This window comes from Xiphophorus hellerii, chromosome 6, assembly GCF_003331165.1.
Source record: "Xiphophorus hellerii strain 12219 chromosome 6, Xiphophorus_hellerii-4.1, whole genome shotgun sequence".
Classification (NCBI taxonomy): Eukaryota; Metazoa; Chordata; class Actinopteri; order Cyprinodontiformes; family Poeciliidae; genus Xiphophorus; species Xiphophorus hellerii.
This window is the reverse complement of record NC_045677.1, coordinates 30311791-30332313: the sequence shown is the minus strand read 5'-3', so window position 1 is coordinate 30332313 and position 20523 is coordinate 30311791. Positions and strand designations below refer to the sequence as shown.

General features: G+C 47.9%; 3 protein-coding genes and 2 gene segments (V, D, J or C); 3 read left to right on the top strand and 2 right to left on the bottom strand.

The window, feature by feature from the left end:
- Nucleotides 1-506: 506 nt before the first annotated feature.
- Nucleotides 507-6626, bottom strand: LOC116720962 (zinc finger protein GLI4-like). The gene is made up of 3 exons (XM_032564489.1): nt 6428-6626; nt 4596-5156; nt 507-3583 (listed from the first exon to the last, which is right to left on the bottom strand). Exons 1-3 carry the CDS (start codon nt 6597-6599, stop codon nt 2706-2708), a joined length of 1611 nt encoding a protein of 536 aa, XP_032420380.1. The 5' UTR covers nt 6600-6626; the 3' UTR covers nt 507-2705.
- Nucleotides 6627-6928: 302 nt separating this feature from the next.
- On the top strand, nt 6929-9319 carry LOC116721055 (T cell receptor alpha variable 21-like). The segment is given in 2 exon segments: nt 6929-7987; nt 8095-9319. Coding segments are annotated over 2 exon segments (441 nt in total).
- Nucleotides 9320-11634: 2315 nt separating this feature from the next.
- On the top strand, nt 11635-13621 carry LOC116720950 (E3 ubiquitin-protein ligase TRIM21-like). Its single transcript, XM_032564474.1, has one exon. The coding sequence runs from the start codon at nt 11643-11645 to the stop codon at nt 13305-13307; it is 1665 nt and encodes a 554-aa protein (XP_032420365.1). The 5' UTR covers nt 11635-11642; the 3' UTR covers nt 13308-13621.
- Nucleotides 13622-15062: 1441 nt separating this feature from the next.
- LOC116720994 (zinc finger and SCAN domain-containing protein 2-like) lies at nt 15063-20486 on the bottom strand. Of its 4 annotated transcripts, XR_004339491.1 has the most exons (5): nt 20269-20486; nt 18744-18965; nt 16713-17584; nt 15298-15425; nt 15063-15204 (listed from the first exon to the last, which is right to left on the bottom strand). XR_004339491.1 is itself a non-coding variant. In XM_032564553.1 (3 exons), the coding sequence occupies exons 1-3, from the start codon at nt 20453-20455 to the stop codon at nt 16761-16763; spliced, it is 1233 nt and encodes a 410-aa protein (XP_032420444.1). In that variant the 5' UTR covers nt 20456-20486; the 3' UTR covers nt 16253-16760. The 4 variants fall into 4 exon arrangements, 3 of the variants coding, with proteins under 3 accessions (XP_032420444.1, XP_032420445.1, XP_032420446.1); XM_032564553.1 differs by lacking the exons at nt 15063-15204; nt 15298-15425 and having other exon boundaries at nt 16253-17584; XM_032564554.1 differs by lacking the exons at nt 15063-15204; nt 15298-15425 and having other exon boundaries at nt 16253-17584; nt 20302-20486.
- Nucleotides 15432-16275, top strand: LOC116721053 (T cell receptor alpha variable 38-1-like). The segment is given in 2 exon segments: nt 15432-15545; nt 15673-16275. Coding segments are annotated over 2 exon segments (444 nt in total).
- Nucleotides 20487-20523: the final 37 nt, after the last annotated feature.

The window sequence follows — 20523 nt, the reverse complement described above, 5'->3', positions numbered from 1 at the left end:
ATCTGAAATAGAAAAAAACGAATATTTTAAAAATATTCCAGGCGTCTGTAATCTGGAGAAATCTTAAAAGTCAAATGTACGGTTCTTCAGATCTCAGTTATTTGCTTTTAAGAAACCTGCTATTTAATTTACGCCAGTGGAAACATATTTACCTCACATCTAATTATATATTTAAGATATCGTTAATTTGAATTTTGACTAATCAGAACAAAGAGCAAGATACCTCAAATGTACTTTGACTAGGCATCTGAAATATGTTTCAGATAGTAATTTATTGTAAATATCTTGATTAAAGAAAATGACATTTATTCTGGTCAGTTTGTAGAGATTTAATTTCTAATATGTTTTGTAACAAACTAGTTTCAGATATCTGGAATGTAAGTTATGTGAAGCAGATTTTGTTGAAACGGCTTGCCATAAGGATCCAGGTTTTTCCCAGTTACTGATGACATCACAACAGGACCGGCTGCTGATTGGATGATGGAGCAAACAGGAAGAACAACCAATTAATGTCCAACTTCTCCACAAACTTTATTTCTAGTGATGTTCTACAGCACAGAACCAGAACATCTAGAGTAGAACACAAACCAGAGCTCACATGAATACAATCAGAAACATAGATGCTAAATATTAGAACAGGCACATGATAGAAAACATTCTGAGTCCTCTGTAAAGAAACTGGATGGAATAAAGGTTGTAATATTTGAATGAGTGTCTCTGGAGGAGCTGCTCCAGCTACGGTTCTAGAAACCCAGATAGCATATCCAGAACTTTCTGAGTTTTCACTAAAACGGGTCCAGATCCAAACAGAACCTGCAGCTTCTGCTGGAGCATTTCTGTAGGAACCACCCAAACAATACGCGCCGTCTGCTGGTTACCATGGAGACCAACGCAGCCTGTGGGCAGCCGTTATCGTCCGAGGAGCGGCTCGGGTTTCTAGACGCTTGTCCTGCTGCTGGCGGATCAGGACAGGACCGGTTCTGATCGGTTCTGCTGGGTCCAAAGTCCTGAAGAGCTGAAGCCTTCCTGACATCCAGGCCAGACAGAAAACATTTAACTAGAACTGATACTATTACACTGAAACCGTCAGCCGGACCATTCCTGGTTCCGACCCGGATCCGACCCGGATCCGACCAGGCATCATCAAAGTTATTTTGTAGAATTTATCCACCATCATGTTTATGGCATAAATAAATATTTTAGTGTAACCAGAACTCTGCTGCGCTTCAGTCTGTTACCTCCAGAACCTTCTGGTTCTGTTCAGCTGGCCTGCCACCAGCATCACGTTCTGAGATGGATTTTCTAGGGTTCTCTTCTCTGTACCTGGACGTCAGGTTCTGGTTCCCAGCCGGGTTGGAGGTCCGATCCTGTGGCCATGGTTTCAGCCTGATGAGCGCCCTAGGTGTTAGCGTAGCGCTACAGGTCAGGGTCGGTTCAGTTCCGGCTTCCTCCTGCCGTGTGTCGATGCGCCCCTGAGCAAGGCACTTAGCCCCAGGTTGCCTCCTGATGTCTGGGGTATAAATGTGAGTCCGGGGGCGTGCCGTGGTGGCGGAGGGGTTAGCGCGACCCACATTCAGAGGCAACGTAGCCTCGACGCGGCTGTCGCGGGTTCGACTCCCGGACCCGACGACGTTTACCGCATGTCTTCCCCCTTTCCTGTCAGCCTACTTTGAAAAAGGGACACTAGATCCCACAAAAGACCCCTTGTGGGGCAATTAAAAAAATAAAATAAAATGTGTGAGTCCGGTTCTGGTGTTCTCTGGTTCAGTCCATTTGCCTCAGAGACAGGAACCCAGATATCCATGTAAACGGGTCAGAAGCAGAACCTGGTTCTGGTCAGATTAGTGTCAGCAGAGCAGAACCACCTCGGGCGGTTCCGGCAGGTGTAAACGTCGGTTCCAAGGGAGCCGGTAGAATCGGACCTCTGGTTCCCCTGACCTGAATATGTGCCGGTTCTGGTTCTGGGGACCGTTCAGAGAACTGGACCACCTTTCAGGGCTGGTCATTATTTACATTTATTTCTACAAACATTAATAAGCTGTGGATGACTGGAGGTTCTCCACCGTCTGGTACCGGAACCACGGCTCCTGTCTGCACCGAAACATTTCATTAGTAGAAGAACTTCCTGCTGAGCCTCAAACCTTTTCAATATCTGAATCATTTTTCCGTCTCTCTGAGTTGAGTGATGATCTTAGAGCTCTGCAGCTAGAAGTCGACAAGCTCACCACTCTGATCATTTGGATCCAACTGAACCAGAACCAAAGTAGTGATGCTCAGACGGGATCAGCAGCAGGACAGGTGAACCTGACGATGAGCTCACCTGGTGGGTCCAGAGGAACATGGAGGTCGATGAGCGTCGATCCTTCCAACAGAAATCTGGACTTTTAAGGAACAGGAAGACTGGAGGTTCTGGAGAACATCAACAACTCAGTAATGATTATGTTTAAGAATCCAACATAATTATATGATAAACAGGTTTGCCATATCTCCCTCTCTGTGGTGAAGGTAGCACAGGTAGCTATGCTAACACTGTTGCTAACAGCACCGCCTAACGGGCACGATGACGTGCTATACGAGTTCTGGTTCACCTGGGCCCCCAGTAGACCATTTGGTCTCAGAACCGGGTTCAATCAGAACCAGATTCAGTTTGACTCATTCTGCAAACTATTGTTCATGGCTCTAGAGCTCTACTGTCTATGGTAGATCTAGACCTCCTCCTCTATCGGAGATCGAGACCTCTTCTCTCGGGTCCAGTCCAGGTGAAAGTTCTTCATGTGACACATGAGGTGGCTGGACTGCCGGAACGTTCTTCCACACAGCTTGCAGGAGTACGGCTTCTCTCCGGTGTGGGTCCTCATGTGGTAGCTCAGCCCCGTCCCCCGACTGAAGGTTTTGTCACACACCTTGCAGGTGAAGGGTTTCTCTCCGGTGTGCATCCTCATGTGGATGTTCATGGCGCTGCGCCTCACGAAGCCCTTTCCACACACCCTGCAGGGGTACGGCTTCTCGCCCGTGTGGGTCCTGACGTGGCAGGTCAGGGTGTTGCTCTGGCTGAAGCGCTTGTGGCAGATGTGGCAGGAGAAGGGCTTCTCGCCCGTGTGCCTCCTCAGGTGGCGAAGCAGGTGGCTGTTGAGGCCAAACTTCTCCCCACAGATCTGACAGGGAAAGGGTTTCTCCCCCGTGTGGGTGATCATGTGGCGGAAGGCGGAGTCCCGCCGGGCGAACCGCCGCGTACACAGCTGGCAGGAGTAGGGTTTCTCCTTCTGGTGGGTGTCCCGGTGGTCGTGGAGCAGCAACATGTTGGAGAACCTCTTGCCACACGTCTTGCAGACGAACGGTTTGGGTTCGTCGGAGTCTTCGGACTGCTGGGAGCTGCTGGGTTCCGGTTCGCTGTGCTCACTCTCGTCGTAGTTCACCGTCACCATGAAGATGTCGGTCTCCGGTCTCTGGCCGGCCTGACCGGATCCAACTTCTTCCTGTTCCTGTTTGATCTGAGGATGGTCCGGTACCTTCAGGTCCAGACTGAAGTTCTGTTCCTGCTCAGCCAGAACCTCGTCCCCATAGATGTAGTTCTGTTGGATTTCTGGAGAAACAGATAACAGAAATTAGTGGTGAGCTCTGCTAACTGAAACGTTAGCTGCACCAACTAAAACATTTTTCACTCAGCTTCACTCATTAATCCTACAGATTAGAAGCAACAGTTGCTTTGAAAATCTAATCCTTGGTTTTCCTCCCAAAACCATCCGTCCGATTTTTTTATTTGATTTAGTGTTAAATACTGATAAGGCCGTTATAGTGGGGTCTAAACGTTCATGTGGAAGTGATAACCTTAACGTAGCGCTAATGCTATCTAGGACTCAGCAGGATCCACTGAACCTCTGGGACGTTTGGTATCGAGCTGGAAGAACCAACGGTTCAATTAGTGCTACATGAAGAAAGTGAAACGAATCAAAAAATAAACTCAGGGACCATTTTAAAAATAATCGGCACCGATTTCCTTCATGCTGGGATATCAGTGATCAGTCGATGCTTCCATGTGGAGCCGATCTTCTCATCTCCCTCTAAAATCAGCCGCTGTCCTCTGCTGCTCTGCAGGCGGAGGTTTAACGGCCAGCCCCGCCCACCAGCCCCGCCCCGCCCACGTACCCAGCCCCGCCCACCAGGCCAGCCCAGCCCACGTACCCAGCCCCGCCCACCAGCCCCGCCCCGCCCACGTACCCAGCCCCGCCCACCAGCCCAGCTGCAACTTGGTATGGGCCAAAATAAAACGGGGTTCCTACAGATGGTCGATCGGCCAGAAAACAATCAATCTGTGCAGCAAAATACTGAATGAAAAATTAGCTCTGGTGTTAGCAATAGCATCAGCGTTAGCATTAACATTAGCGTCTGTGGCAGCCGTTCCAGAACCGAACCCAGAATCCAAACGTCCTTCTGCTCATGGAGACTTAAACAGAACCAGCAGCAGAACCTCTGGAGCTGTTGTGCTTTAACTGGTCCAGTTAGAAGAAATGATCTCAGTTACCAGGATCAGCTATGGGCTCAGGTTACTGTTCTGACCCGTTTGGATCATTTGGACCTGGATAGTGTTTTCATACCTGCTAGGCTGTCAGAACCTGGTACCGGTTCTTCAGGTTTGGATTTTCTCTGTCGAGGCACAAAGGTATCAAACTCCTTCCTCAGCAGCAGACCCTCATCATCGTGTCGGGTCCAGAACTCCACTTTCCTGGTTCTGTTCTGCGGTTCTGGTTCTTCCAGGCCGTGTTCTGTTTCTAGAAGTTCTGGTTCTTCCAGGTCATCTATGATCTGCGGACTTTCCGGGTCGTCCAGGTACTCGTCAAAGTCCAGGTATTCTAACTCTCCCAGGTCGTCTATGATCTGTGGCCGGTCTGGTTCTGACAGAACCTCCTGATCGTCCAGGTTCTGGAAAGGTTCTGGTTCCTCCGCAGCTTCTCCTACATGTGGAGCTCCTGGTTCCGGCAGAGTCTCTGTGAGCTGTGCAGGTTCTGGTTCTTCTGGGTCGGGTCTGATCAGAATGTGGTTTGGTTCCATTTGCTCCTCTTTGATGCGTAGAGGTTCTGGTTCGGCCCGGTCCAGACTGCAGGTACTCTCGTAGCCCGTTAGAACCTCCTCCTTACAAACGTGGTGCTGAAGATGTTCTGATGGGACACAAGAAGGAAAATCATCATCATCACGCTACAGAACCAGAACCAGGATCACAACTTGGTTCTGATGAATATGGACCCAACTGCGCCGCTCTGCTCCAACCCACCTGGTTCTGCAGAACTGGACCGAACCTTCAGAGAGGTCTTCAGTCTCTCTCAGATCCAGTTCCACCAACAGAACCGCGAATGCACCAGAACCAGGCAGAACCACCACCAGAAGGTGGCACTAATGGACCGAGCTTCTGCTGAGCCCAGCGGTACCGGAGGTTCTACTGGTTCTATTCTACCATTAGTAACTTGGTTCTGTTTTGCGTCTGCAGCTTTAATCGGACCGGAACCCGTCTAGAGGTTCTGAACAAGCATCAGAATTTTTCACTGCAGGAAGACGGGCCGGTTCCCTGAACTGGGTTCTGGACCGTCCTACGACCCGGCATCGGTTCTATGTGAGGTCGGGCCGATTTCACCAGAACCCGACCAGAACCAGAACATTCGGGCTCCAGGTTCTGAACTGATCAGGTCTAACCAATAAGCATTGATCTGAAGACGGTGATGTCATAACCCCATCTGTAACCTTTGACCCCGAGTACCTGGAACAGCTCCAGACTGTTTTCAAGCGTTTCCATAGCGACCAGACATGGGATGCCCACCCAGCCCCTCCCCTTCAGGTGAGGCATCGTCATGGCAACACCGGAACCGCCGAACAGCCTCCAAACATGGCGGACGGGTCAGTGAAGGATGAAGTTGTGGATCCTGAGCAGAACCCCAGAAACACGATGACGTCACCGCAATTATTATTATTATTATTATTGACTCTGTTGCTGCTGGTTCCGACAGCAGCAGCAACGATTACCGACATGTGAAGTCAGTTATTGTAGAGGTTTATTAAACCGCAGTGACATCCGGTCTGCTGCAGAAACAGGATTTTTATTGGATTTTTTTCATTATTCCAATAAGCAGCAGAGAAAGTCCTGGTTCTGGTCCCGGTTCACCTCCAGGTCCAGATCTGGTTCTGACAGCTGGAGGTTTTCCGAACATGTGCCAGAAAATTTTAGAAAGTTATTATTAAACTTAAACACATCATTATTACTATCAATAATAAAGAATCATTTGGACCCGGTCCAAACTGTGGTTCCTTTAACCCGCCGGTTACTACTGAACCAGCTGGACTCTGAACCGAACCAGAACCAGTAGTACTGTTTCTAGTGGAAAACCTCCTCTGCTTCCTCCCACGGTCCGGTCGGACCCAGAGAACCACCAGAACCTACCGATCCTGTGCAGCCGGACCTGCGGCTTCAGGCACACCGCCAGCAGCCTGCGCTGCGCGTCCAGCTCCTCCTCGAAGCGGCCGATGGTCCGCTCCACCTCGGAGAAGATCTCCTCGGCCGCGGCGGTCAGTCTCTCCCGGATGAAGTCTCTCAGAGGCTGGACGGAACACATTGTTGCTGCCGCAGCTCGGATGTTCCGCTCCGGTCCAACAGAACCACCGTCTCTGCCTGCTCGGGCCGCACAAAGGAAGCTAACTGTTAGCAGCAGCTAAACTTCCGCCGGACTCCAGGGTGAGAGCTTCCGGAGGGATGCGTCAGCGGCGCCGCCATCTTGGAGGAGGAGAAACGGGTCAACAATATTTTAGAGACGCCAAAGAACCGCAGATTGGACCGGAATAAACCGGTTTGGGGCTTTTACTAACCAAAAACGCTCATCTGCTCACCTCACAGCAATAAACAATAAAAACGAGGTTATCACAGCAGCTGATTCATGTCTGAAACGCCTGATGATGTTCATGTGAGTGAAAGCAGCAGCAGAGGAGAGATGAGGATAATTTGTTCCACATGCAGATCAGAGATGAGGCTGGGAGTGATTCCGCTACCCTCCCCCTCTCTGGTGCAGTCTAATTCCTGCCACCTGTGTCCCATTATCTCTGCTTCCTGTTTGTTCCTGAGCTTCCCCCCAGCCCGTCTTCCCCTTCCTCTGATTGTGGAGAAATGAACCCGCTGAGCTCCGGTAGAGGCTGCTGGGCTGATTTCAGACTGTGGAGGTTTACAGATGAAGTGGGACGTCAGAGGCCCGGATTGGATCTGAACAGAACCAGAGAAACATCCAGATCTAATGGCTCCTGAGAACCTGACAGGAACTGAAGCTGTAACCACTGATTCTCCTCCATACTTCCTCTGATCTGTTAAATTGTTCTTTATTGAACATGAATACCATGAACAACACAGAACCAGAACTTCAGCTGATTGGTAGACCTTTCAAACATAAGACGGGCCCCAGCCTGGCTCCCAGCAGCATGTTGGTCTGCAGCGCATCTGCTGGCCTTTAACTAGACCACTTCTTGATGCAAATGGTGGCACCTCTTTTTTTTTAGGATTGTCTGATTAAAATGGACTTTCAGTTTTTATTTTTAAAGCATGTTGGAAACCATGTTTGGAGTAGAAGAGGGAAAACTCAGCAGTGGGAATAAAATTCTCTCAATAAACCGGAACATGTTGCTGGAACAGAACTGGTCTGCTTTAAATCTGTCAAAAAGATTCCAGTTTGTTTTCTTCTTCACATTCAAGGTTACTTATGGAGTCCCACAGGGTTGTGGCCCGGTCCAGTTCTCTTCAGATGGGCGGAGTCAACCTTCCAGAGAAGTCAGCTTCCTGTCAGACTGGGTGGAGCTGCAGTGACTCGGAGGCGATCTCCGTCCCACTGAGTGCAGCAGCAGAATCTCCTCCTACAGACTGCAGAGCTGCTGGACTCTAGCTGTGAACATCAGGACCAACATTTCACCCGTGGAAAGATGGAAAACCTGGCTGTGATCTACTTCTTCTCGGCTCTTGTAGGTCCGTTTGGTTCTGAGCAAAAACGCTGGAAAACAAAGACGTTTCCAGATCACTGCACATCCAGGTTGGCTTTCCTTTCTGAAGATAACATGTTGTTTGATCCGCAGGTCAGAGCTTGGAAGCTGATATTACTGCCATCAGATCTGAAATGTTTCCATCAGAGGGAGACAGAGTCACTCTGTCCTGTAACTATTCAGTTAAAGCCGACAACCTTCAGTGGTATCGACAAGATCCTGGATCAGCTCCTCGCTTCCTTCTCCTGATCACTGATACTAAAGATCCAACTGTGGTGGAAGCAGAACCTCCAAACCCTCGACTGACTGCAGGACTGAACAAGGAGAGAAACCGAGTGGATCTGCTGATCTCCTCTGCTGCAGTGACAGACTCTGCTGTGTACTACTGCGCTCTGCAGCCCACAGTGACAGGAAACACCAGAACCCTGTACAAAAACCTGCAGTTCTCCACAGCAGCCACTAGAGGGCCTCACTCCCTGTTAAACCACTAAAACCTGCAGTTCTCCACAGCAGCCACTAGAGGGCCTCTCTCCCTGTTAAACCACTAAAACCTGCAGTACTCCCCAGCAGCCACTAGAGGGCCTCACTCCCTGTTAATCCACTGGTTGTTGAGTCTTTGGACTGAAGACAAAGACAACAGAGACATGAAGCAGTAAAGATCAGAGACAGAGCTGCTGAGGAAGCAGAAAACTCTCTGATTGGTTGAGTTGAAGTGGCCCCGCCCACTGACCTTCAGCTCATCCAATGACATCATTTCTTCCTCCTTCTGTTGCAACATTGTTGATCTGCTGTGTTCTCAGTTTAACTTTGGGACAGCTCCTGCGTCTCCTGTCCTTTAGGAAGGTTAACAGAGAACAGACGACTGATTACAGAACCACTGCAACTGTCACATGCCAATGTGCCGCTGGGCAAGGCATTTAACCCCAGGTAGACTGAGATCTGAGTTGCATGTGAATGTGTTTCACATGGTGCAACTCCAGGTCCAGTGGAAGACGAACACATCGGCATTTCTTTGCTCTCCTGCAGACGACGGTGGACACAGAAGATATCGTCTGATTTTTAAGTGAATCTCTTGGTGGAAACGAGTTCACTGCTGAAACGGTCCGAAAGGATCTTTAATGAGGTCTGATTATTTCGACATACTGAGTGTCATCAGGACACGGTCTAAAGTCTGAAGACAGAAGTGGGCAGGTCTGTGGATTCTGTGAGTAAAACCAACTGAGTGTAAGATAATATTGATGTGACAGAATAAACATGATGTGACATGTTATCACCCTCAGTGTCAGAATAAACATTAAAATGCCCCACTATAATAATCTTATTGGTATTTAACTCTAAATCATATAAATCTGATCTGAAAATAGAGAGTCAGGGTCTGGTGGACGATGCAAAGCTGCTATGCAACTTGCCATTAGTAACTGGTCAGATGAAGCTGCCATTAGTCTGAATCTGAAGGAGGAAACAGAGAGAAAAGCAGAAGCAGTTAGAGGCAGAGTGACCTTAGAAACACACGGTGAGCGTCACTTTCCAGAAGTGAAAGTTAAGTGAGTGAAGAGCAGTAGAGCTGCAAACGAGACTCATTTCTTCTTCTCCCTCAACCACCGAGTCCAACAGCGGTAAGCAAGGGAGGAAATCCCATCTCTTTAGTGCGGGGGACAATAAACGGGGACATTTCATAAGAACCATTTTGGGGATTCAGCCAAGTTACAGTGGAATGTAATGGAAAATGTGGCTTAAAAAGTTTTTAAAGTGTTCAAGCTGCAGGGTCAAAATGACTAGTAAGAGGTAATGCACATCAAACTGTTTTCCCCAGTAATTAAACTGTTGAGACCCATAAAAGTCAAACTAAAATGTAAATGTTTAGATGTGAGTTTAGTTCAGAGTCACAGATCTAACCTCTGCTCCACCTTTACAAAAACTTAAGGCTCTAAATAAAAACACGTTTTGATGAGAAACTCCCTCCTGAGTCAAACTCTTCTTATTAACATAAGAGTTAAAGAGATAAATATGAATGAAATATTTGCTACCTTTGAGAAAAACAAAACCAAGTCTATTAAAGTAATATAACCAGTTTTGCTAGTTGTGATTTAAAGGATAACGAGGCCGTTCATCATGATTCAGCCAAAGTAATAAAATAACCAACTGGAGTCTGATTTTTATTGTTTCTTCCTATTGAACAATTAAAGTAAATAAAATGTGTTTCATGTCTTTCGCTTTAAGTATTTACTTACCAGCAGGTTTGTTGTTTGTGCTGCAGAGCCACAGCTAGCAGCAAGAAGGTAGCAGCTAGAAGGTAGCAGCTAGAAGGTAGCAGCTAGAAGGTAGCAGCTAGCAGCTAGGAGCTAGCAGCTAGGAGCTAGCAGCTAGGAGCTAGAAGCTAGCAGCTAGAAGCTAGCAGCTAGAAGCTAGCAGCTAGAAGCTAGCAGCTAGAAGCTAGCAGCTAGAAGCTAGCAGCTAGCTCCTCTCTTCAGCGGCTCTAACGGAGCCGGTACCGTTCAGCTGCTGTTTGGACTGAACCATTGTTCTTCTTCTTCTTCTTCTTCTTTTTTTTTTTTATGGCGGTTGGCAAACAACTTTTAGGTGCATTACCGCCACCTTCTAGACTGGAGTATGGATCAGATGTAAAGTCACTATAATCTTCCCATAATACCTGTTCTCCTTAGAAAATTAAAAATACTATTAAAAACTACGTCCCCCGATGATCTTTGAAGCAAACTTCTAATATCTAATTTATTTTTATTCCTATTTAAATTTCTAATTAATTCCTCCCTTTCTCGAACATACTTACTACATTCTAAAAAACAATGTTGTATTGTTTCTAATTTCCCACAATAACCACAGAAACCTGTATCATGTTTATTAATTATTTTAAGAATACTGTTTAAACCTGTATGTCCAAACCTTAATCTAGATATAATATCTTCTTCTTTTTTATTCCTGCTACATTTCCTAAATTCTCCAACTTTTCTTTGGATGCTATAATAGAACCATTGTTCTAACAATGGGGGCGACTTAAAGATTCATTCGTAATTTTTTTTAGATGAATGGCAGATTTATTTCATCCTTTGTTTCTTTTGCCTTTTTATATTGATGTTGTTTGAATATGAAGGTTTCTTTGGGGGAAAATCCCAAACTTTTCCAAACTGGGATTTCCAGCCGTAGCGGCTCTACAGCACCGGCAGCATCAACTAAAACATTTCAAGTTATCCTCCATAGATTGCTTTCAACCAACATGAAAACAAAATGAAAATGTTCCAAAAATCTGTTTTATTATTTAATTCAAACTAAAATAAAATATACTCCTATGGAAATTTCAGTTTTATTCAAAACTCGTCCAGGTTTATATTTTATAGAAAGACGCCCCCATTCAGATTAATCCAGTAAATGGCTCTGAGGAGATGAAATGCTGTGTTTGGACATATCAGAGGAAAGTCCAGAGTTAAACTGCTGCCTGGCCTCTAATTCAAGCTTCTTTAGTTCCTATAGCTCCTGATGCCATCTGGTGTCAGGGTGATCAGATGTTCTTCTCCTTTGGTCCGCTGATTGAACTCCCTTCATGGAACCCGATCAGAACATCTCAGACCTTCAGATCAGATAATCTGTTAATCATTGATCTGTGTCTCCTGTCCTCAGATTCAGACATGTCTTCTGGCAGCAGCCGGCGGTCTGAGGATCAGTTTCTGTGCTCCATCTGTCTGGATGTGTTCACTGATCCAGTCAGCACACCATGTGGACACAACTTCTGCAAGACCTGCATCACTCAGGACTGGGACGGAAATGTTCCCTACAAATGTCCTCTGTGTAATGAACATTTCACCTGCAGACCTCAGCTCAGAGTCAACACCTTCATCAAAGAGATGGTTGATCAGTTCAGACGTGAAGCTCAGCAGGAAGCCAGCAGCAGCTCAGAGCAACAAGCTGCCAAGCCAGGAGAAGTTCCCTGTGACGTCTGCACTGGACCCAAACTGAAGGCCCTGAAGTCCTGCATGGTGTGTCTGACCTCCTACTGCCAGACTCACCTGGAGCCTCACCTGACCGCTCCACGTCTGAAGAAACATCAGCTGATGGAGCCGGTGGAGAACCTGGAGGACAGGATGTGTCTGCAGCACGATAAACCTCTGGAGCTGTTCTGTAGGAACGACCAGACATGCGTCTGCTTGGTCTGTCCTGTTTTAGACCACAAGAACCACGAGCTGGTTCCTCTGAGAGAAGAATCTGAAGGAAAGAAGGCAGAGCTGAGGAAGACGGAGGCTGAAGTTCAGGAGATGATCCAGGAGAGACGACTGAAGATCCAGGAGATCAGAGAGTCGGTGAAGATCAGTAAAGATGCTGCAGACAGAGAGAAAGCAGAAGGTGTTCAGGTCTTCACGGCTCTGATAGAGTCTGCTGAGAGAGGCCTGAAGGAGCTCCTCAAGGAGATCCAAGACAAACAGGAAACTACAGAGAAACAGGCTGAAGACTTCATCAGAGATCTGGAACAGGAGATCTCTGAGCTGAAGAAGAGGAGCTCTGAGGTCAAGCAGCTCTCACAGGATGAAGATCACCTCCACCTCCTCCAAAGCTTCTCCTCCCTGAAAGATGCTCCACCCACCAAGACCTGGACAGAGGTCAGAGTTCATCCACCATCACATGAGAGGACTGTAGTGAGAGCTGTGGCTCATCTGGAGGAGACGATCAGGGAAAAGAAGATGAAGAAGCTCCTAGAGGTTGAGCTCAAGAGTGTCCAGCAGTTTGCAGTGGCTGTGACTCTGGATCCTGATACAGCTCATCTTGATCTCATCCTGTCTGATGATGGAAAACAAGTGAGAGATGGAGATATGAGGAAAAATCTTCCAGACAATCCAGAGAGATTTTCTCTGTTTCCTAATGTTTTAGGACAGCAGAGTTTCTCTTCAGGCAGATTTTACTTTGAGGTTCAAGTTAAAGGAAAGACTGACTGGACTTTAGGAGTGGTTAGAGAGTCTGTTGACAGGAAAGGAAACATCACTCTGTGTCCTCAGAACGGTTTCTGGACTGTTGGGTTGAGAAATGGAAATTCTTACAAAGCTGCTGCTGGACCTTCAGTCTGGCTCTTTCTCCATCCTGGTCCTCAGAAGGTGGGGGTGTTTGTGGATTATGAGGAGGGTCTGGTCTCCTTCTATGATGTAGATGCTGCTGCAATGATCTACTCCTTTACTGGCTGCTGCTTCAAGGAGAAACTCTACCCATTGTTCAGTCCTGGCCTTAGTGATGAAGGTAAAAACTCTGCTCCTCTGATCATCTGTCCTGTTTATCACACTAGTTGTTGCTCTGATGAAGCTCCATGAAGAATGAATCTGTAGGTGAAGCCCTTCTGGTGCAGAGGTGAGCTTTGTCCACCTGCAATATGCTGTAAAGGCCATCAGAAAGTGAACACGTTTCCCTGGGTAAAGTGTGGGCAGTCCTTGGAAGGTAAGGGGCATGGTCAAGACTCTGCATCATGGTAATCTCTTAAGTGCTTTAACACCAAATATTGGTCAGGAAAATGGGTGATTTGCCTAAAATCACCCATTTTGACCGTTTGTGCAAAACTAAAGCTGCATGAAAAGGTCACTGTTGAGATCTGATCCAACAGCCTACCAGGTGGGAGCAAAGGCAGTTAAACCAGTCGGCCACTAAAGCTGACCAAGGTTCACATAGTCCATACATATCAGGGGTCAGGGTCAATGACTTCCATTGGTTCCTCTTAGGGGGAACTTGTGCAATGTGTACCTAGACTATGAGCGCCCTTCCCTGGAAAGCTGGGGAAGTAGATCTCTGCCATGTATGCAGAACATACCAACCGTGGGAAGATGGCAGATATCTGTGCTTTGGCACAGTACCAGGTACCAACAGGGAAGTCAAGCAACAAGTTTTGTGCAGGTGCCCTAAAGGTTTCAAAGTTTGAAATGTGACTTCCTCTATCCCACACCCTGTCATGATAACAGGTCCCACAGACCCACAGACGGCTCATTTCTTCCATGCCCCCAGACCCACGTCTGATGCAACCTGGCACAGGTAAGACTCTGTCTTAAAGCGAAGGCTCAGACAATCGCAACGAGCTCACAGACATGGCAGAGAGTACGGCCTGTCTTCTCCTGGATGGAAGAAGGAACCATTCATCCAGAGCAGGGGGGCCCAAAGTGGGTCCTGGAGGCCCGGCATCCTGCATGTTTTAGTCTCTCCCTGGTACCAACAACCTTCTCAGCAGGTCAATGTTCTTCTTAGATCTCTAACGAGCCGTCGTTGAATCCAGGTGCGTTAAACCAGGGAGAGACTAAAACATGCAGGATGCAGGCCCTCAGGGACCCACTGTGGGCCCCTGATCCAGAGTGTTGACCTGCCCTTTATGCACCTCGTCACCCCTCAAAGGGCCTGGTAGGGAGCAAAGTGTCTGCCGATACTTTACTGTTAATTTCAGTGAAAAATAACTGGATACATCAGTGATGAAGTATGAAAATAAAAACCTGGTCTGGAGAAAATGTCATTTATTTATCTTTGCTGTTAAACATTTTCTATCTGTAATTAGAACATTTCTGCCTGGCCTGTGTTTTTCTTTTTCATTTTCATGTGACTGTGTTAATGTAACGACAGGAAAATTAAATAAACTGTACAAAGAAATCTTGTCTACTTGTATTTCGAATTTGACAAAAATGGCACAAAATCCAAGTTTTCTGGAAATGTTTTTGTGGTGATGCTCAGATGATGGCGGCTTTGGAGAAAACCAGTTTACAGACAGAGGTTCTGCCTGATGTTCTGGCAGCTCTGGCTTCTTCCAGGGATCAGTGGACACAAAAATGCATTTACATCAAAATGGCCCCAGTTTGTTTCCTGAGAAGTGAAAATGAATTATTAAAATTACATGAAAAGTAGTAAGTTAATGCAAACCTACCGACCGGGCGTGCCGTGGTGGCGGAGGGGTTAGCGCGACCCACATTCAGAGGCAACGTGGCTTCGACGTGGCTGTCGCAGGTTCGACTCCTGGACCCGACGATGTTTACCGCATGTCTTCCCCCTTTCCTGTCAGCCTACTTTGAAAAAGGGACACTAGAGCCCACAAAACGACCCCTTGTGGGGCGATAAAAAAACCCCACTGACCATTTCCTTCTGCTACGGTGAAGCTGAAGCCGGTGGAGAATTTCTGATGCTCTTTTCTTCAAGATGAGATGTTGCTCAGAGTTTTGCTACATCAAGTCTGGAGAAACTCTGAGGTACAGAACATCAGAGAATATTTCTGCTGTCAACAGTATCCAGTAAAACCAGTAAAACCAGTTCCTCCTGAACATCTGACCCACTGACCAGCTGCTGGAGCCTCGTCTCCTCTCTGGTGAACTCCACCTCTCCTCTCCACCAGGGGGCGCCATGCTCCAGTAGGCGGCGCTCTCCTTGTGCTCTGTGTTCCAGCATTGTGTCAATAAGAAGTGGTGCTGTGAAGAGAACAATAGTCAGACTGAATGTTGAACATCAGCTGCTTCCTCCTGCTGATTTAAACCTTGGTGGACAGATGGAACATTGGCTGTGGATTATTCTGGCTGCTCTTTTCTCTGGTAAGATACAAAGATCAACATGTTTCCTCTACATGGAGTAGAAGTCTTTAAAGCTGCTGATTGTTCTCCTTTAATCAATCATCTTTATTGATCCATCTCTTCCTCTGCATGTTCTGTTCTTCCCCAGAGTGTAAAGGAGACTCAGTGAAGCAGACAGAAGGAGAAGTTGTTGCTGCTGCAGGAGAATCACTGACTCTAGGATGTACTTATGAGACCAGTGGTACTAATTATGCATTGTTCTGGTACAAACAAGAAGGAAACAGTTTCCCAAAGTACATGGTGAAGCAGCTGTCATCGTCAAAATATAAAGCTCCAGATTTCGACAATGACAGATTTGATGCTGACTTCAATAAAGACGAGAAATCCTTCAACCTGAAGATCCAGGATCTCCGTCTGTCAGACTCTGCTGTGTACTACTGCGCTCTGCAGCCCACAGTGACAGGAAACACCAGAACCCTGTACAAAAACCTGCAGTACTCCACAGCAGCCACTAGAGGGCCTCACTCCCTGCTCCTCCTGCACAGTTAGGACTCAGTAGCAGACATCAGTTCGCATCATTCCCAGATTCACTGAGACTTCAGCCGTTTTTCTGATCTGACTGCCTGGTTCTGTTCTGGGACTGAACTGGACTGTTCTGATACAACGACGGTGGCACATGATTGGCTGAGCCTAAAAAAAAAAAAAAAAGACTGGACAGAGACACTGACGGAGAAAACAAACTTTATTTAAAGGAATCTGTAAGAAAACGGATTTATCGGCGCCAATTGTCTGAATTCTAAGAGATCGGTGATCGGCCGACATGTGAAGCCGATTTTATCCTCCGATTTTATCTACCTCAAAAACGGCCTAAAAATCAACCACTGCCCTCTTCTGCTCTCTCCTGACAGAGGTTTGACGGACAGACCGCCCACCGGGTCGGGTCTGCACGTTGGCAGTTAACAAGCCACCACATTCTTACCAACTCAGCAACTTTCTTGCTATATTAAGCAACATTTCAGTCAAACAAATTGATATCAGCCAAAATCAGAATCAGCAGGTCAGGCTTTTTAAAGACTGGTGATCGGCCAAAAAAACCTCCATCGGTGCAGTTCTAGTCAGAACCTCAGTACCTGACACTTGACTTCTGACACTTTTTCCTTCCATTCATCATGATTTTGATGACTAAACCTGTTTAGTTGCCACTTTGTTCTTCTCTCTGAGGCTCCGCCCACACATTCAGCCAAAGCCTGGCTCCGCCCCTCTGTGCTGAGTCCTGATGTGGCCCAGCAGACCCGTCTTCTGGCTGAAGCTCCGCCCACATGTTCTGCAGCTGAACGGTTTCTCTCCGGAATGCGTTCTGACGTGTCGCCACAAACTTCCCCCCTGAGTGAAACTTTTCCCACATTGCCTGCAGGAGAACGGCTTCTCCCCCGTATGGGTCCTCATGTGGGACAAGTAGCGGCAGTTGAACCGGAAGCGTTTCCCGCAGGTGTTGCAGGAATACAGAGTCTCTGCTGCTGGAGTCCGCCGGGCCCAGTTCGCTGCTGACCGGCGAGCGGACGCCGTCCCACAGGGTCCGCTGTCGGTGGGGGCCGATGAGGTCGAAGGTCGTCCTCCCTCTGAACCCACAGAGACAACGTCCTCGGCTGGGGACGCTGTCCAATATGTCACCTGGGCTGCAGCTCCACCATCATCATCATCATCATCATCATCCAGACTCTCTGACCCAGAAGAACTTTCTGCATATTTTCTTCTCTTCTTCCTGGACTTGACTTTAGATCCTTGAAGAGGTTCTGACCCAGGGTTTGGTTCTGGTTCAGTCTGATCACTTTCTTCATCAGTCGGAACCGCCATGAACGTCTCCGGGTCCGGCTGCTCTTCCTCCTGACAGACACACAGATCCTCCTGGTTCTGTTTGATCCAGGACGGTTCTGGATCCTCCTGGTACTCTTGCTTCAGTGATAGTGCTGGTTCCTCCTGGTCCAGTCTCCAGGTCCTACTGTGGTCCTGGAGCTGCCGGCCCATCAGTACCTGATCAGAATCTTGTTGCTGTGGAAGTTCTGTGGGAACAAGAGAAGACATGATCAGAACTGCTGATGGTTCTGGTGTCCAGACCCAGAGAGCAGCAGTTTGTTTTGTCTCTGCTTTGGACCGGACCGGACCGGACCGGCCTGCTTCTCTGTAATGATCTGAGCTCTTGAAGCTCGGACCTCCTGGTGCTGCTAAATTCGCAGCCTGACCTAAAATGAGTGGCGGCCTGGATTTACCGAGAGCTAAACAGGAATTAGCTTCTCGTTTCTTAGAAAGTCCAGTGGAAAAACGATCCGACGCCAAGGAGACGATGGCAGTCTGAATAATGACGCCCACGTTTTGGTATGAAGCAGAGACTTTACTGCTGGGTCAACAATCAAGGTCTGTTAACGAAAACAAAGTAACAAAAAATGGAAGTAATTTTGTTTTACTGAAATAAAAGTAAAAACGAGACGTTGCAGCAACCAGATTAACAGAGAAATTGAGCTCAGTTTCTGTTTGGGCCTCATTAGCATGAAGTTTAGTTTCCAGCTGTTTTGTTCCTGCTGTGCCTCGTTCTGCCAGCAGGTGGCGTAAGTAACCTGGTCTGTGTTGGTGCCGCTCCGTCCAGCACCAACACTGGACCTTCCAGATTACTGTCAATAATCTGAGATCAAAACGAGATCAGATATGTGGAAAGTTATTAAAAATCCCACAAACCTTAAAATAAAAACAGATTTTAACTCATTTAAAGGTTAATCTGCCAGAATCTTTTAACCTGGCCTGGTTGTCGCTCAATTGCCCCAAATTAACCCATTTTTATAAAACTGTGGCACTTTTCTGGGATGTTGCTAATATGATTTTATTCTGCTATGCAACTGGTGTAAGAAGAAAGACTGAAGCTTAACTGGGGCCCACATGGGGCCCACATGGGGCCCATCGGTGAGATCTGTTATGTCTCTGAGTTATTTTTTACTTTTAATCAATAATCACTGTTTCCAGTAGCAGCTGTTACTGCCTGATTTATCAGAGCGGAACCAGAACCAGAACCCGACCCGGTTAGGTTCTGTTGATCTGTGTTTGATTCTCCTGAATTATCAGGATTTTCTACGAGGTTCGGTTCTGCTGGACCCACTTCCCTCTGAAAGCCAGAACCACGTCGGGTCGGGTCAGGAGTGGTACCGTTAGCCGGGCTGTACCGGGTCTCACCTGCTCTGCAAGGTTTCGTGTCCGGCAGCTGGTGCCGATGACCCTGTTCTCCTCCAAACTGGACCGAGCCGATTCCAGAACCGCAGAATAACTCTCTGATCTGCAGTACCACATCCCGGCCCGGTTCTGCTTCACCCGGGTCGGGTCTGTGGTTTTGCTCCTGGCTCCATAGTTTTGGGTCAGTCAGAACCGGGTCCTCAGGAACCTTCAGCAGCTGGAGTTCTGGACGGATAGAAGAACCGAGACCAGCGGTCAGCCCCAAGTCTGCTCCTGCTGGACCCACTCAGAACCAGAACCAGCTTCAGCATCGATCTCCGGGTCCAGGTTCTGGTTGGGAAGTGAAGAACTGGTGGCTTCAGATCAGATCCAACTAGAAAAACTGAAATATTCTGGATCAACGACCAGATTAGAAATATTTACGATTAAAAAACTCAAATTAAAGCCACTAAAAATATTAGCCATCCCATAATTAGTTGTGTTATTAAGCAGAATAATTCTGCTTAAGTCTGACCCGTTAGATCAAGTTATTGGGTCTAAGGTGGTCAGTGGCCGAAAGAACATCTAAACCTTTTTAAATAAATAAAATAAATATTTTAGTAACTAAAACATTCATTTCTTAACAAATTTATTAATAAAAAATACATTTGTTAAATAATCTAGTTCTAATGTCATTTGTGAAGTATTAAACACAGAATAGAGTCCAAACAGCAGGTTCTGTAAAGCTTCCGGTTCTGACCCAGAGCCGTTTCTGATTGGCTGATGAGGAGCTGACAGCCTGCGGGTTGGCCGGCAGCAGCTTCTCCTCCCGCTGACCGCCGGGTTGGTTCCCGGTGTGTGTGGTGTTCCGGACCTGTTGGTTCCGGACCTGTTGGTTCCCGGTGTGTGCGGTGTTGCGGACCTGTTGGTTCCGGACCTGTTGGTTCCCGGTGTGTGCGGTGTTGCGGACCTGTTGGTTCCCGGTGTGTGCGGTGTTGCGGACCTGTTGGTTCCGGACCTGTTGGTTCCCAGTGTGTGTGGTGTTCCGGACCTGTTGGTTCCGGACCTGTTGGTTCCCGGTGTGTGCGGTGTTGCGGACCTGTTGGTTCCGGACCTGTTGGTTCCCGGTGTGTGTGGTGTTCCGGACCTGTTGGTTCCGGACCTGTTGGTTCCCGGTGTGTGCGGTGTTCCGGACCTGTTGGTTCCCGGTGTGTGTGGTGTTCCGGACCTGTTGGTTCCGGACCTGTTGGTTCCCGGTGTGTGCGGTGTTGCGGACTTGTTGGTTCCGAACCTCTTGGTTCCGGACCTGTTGGTTCCCGGTGTGTGTGGTGTTGCGGACCTGTTGGTTCCGGACCCGTTGGTTCCCGGTGTGTGTGGTGTTGCGGACCTGTTGGTTCCGGACCTGTTGGTTCCGGGTGTGTGTGGTGTTGCGGACCCGTTGGTTCCCGGTGTGTGTGGTGTTGCGGACCTGTTGGTTCCGGGTGTGTGTGGTGTTGCGGACCTGTTGGTTCCGGACCCGTTGGTTCCCGGTGTGTGTGGTGTTGCGGACCTGTTGGTTCCGGGTGTGTGTGGTGTTGCGGACCTGTTGGTTCCGGACCCGTTGGTTCCGGGTGTGTGTCGGTCCCCCAGCGGCTCTCCAGCAGCCTGACGGTGTTCTCCACCTCGGAGAAAATCTCCTCCGCGGCAGCAGCGAGTCTCTCCCTGATGAACTCTCTCAGAGGCTGAACGGAACACATTGCTGCTGACAGGTTCGGCTCAGATCCAACAGATCCACCGTCAAACAGCTGCGGACTCACAGCGCGGC

Excerpts from the sequence above, each read along its gene's own strand:
- LOC116720962 (XM_032564489.1), bottom strand. The coding sequence starts at position 6,599 with ATGTGTTCCGTCCAGCCTCTGAGAGACTTCATCCGGGAGAGACTGACC. Across the intron at positions 5,157-6,427 it reads GGTCCGGCTGCACAGGATCG|AACATCTTCAGCACCACGTT; the intron begins GTAGGTTCTGGT and ends GTGTCCCATCAG. Across the intron at positions 3,584-4,595 it reads AGGTTCTGACAGCCTAGCAG|AAATCCAACAGAACTACATC; the intron begins GTATGAAAACAC and ends CTGTTTCTCCAG.
- LOC116720950 (XM_032564474.1), top strand. The coding sequence starts at position 11,643 with ATGTCTTCTGGCAGCAGCCGGCGGTCTGAGGATCAGTTTCTGTGCTCC.
- LOC116720994 (XM_032564553.1), bottom strand. The coding sequence starts at position 20,455 with ATGTGTTCCGTTCAGCCTCTGAGAGAGTTCATCAGGGAGAGACTCGCT. Across the intron at positions 18,966-20,268 it reads CACACACCCGGAACCAACAG|AACTCCAGCTGCTGAAGGTT; the intron begins GTCCGCAACACC and ends CTATCCGTCCAG. Across the intron at positions 17,585-18,743 it reads CACGAAACCTTGCAGAGCAG|AACTTCCACAGCAACAAGAT; the intron begins GTGAGACCCGGT and ends TTGTTCCCACAG.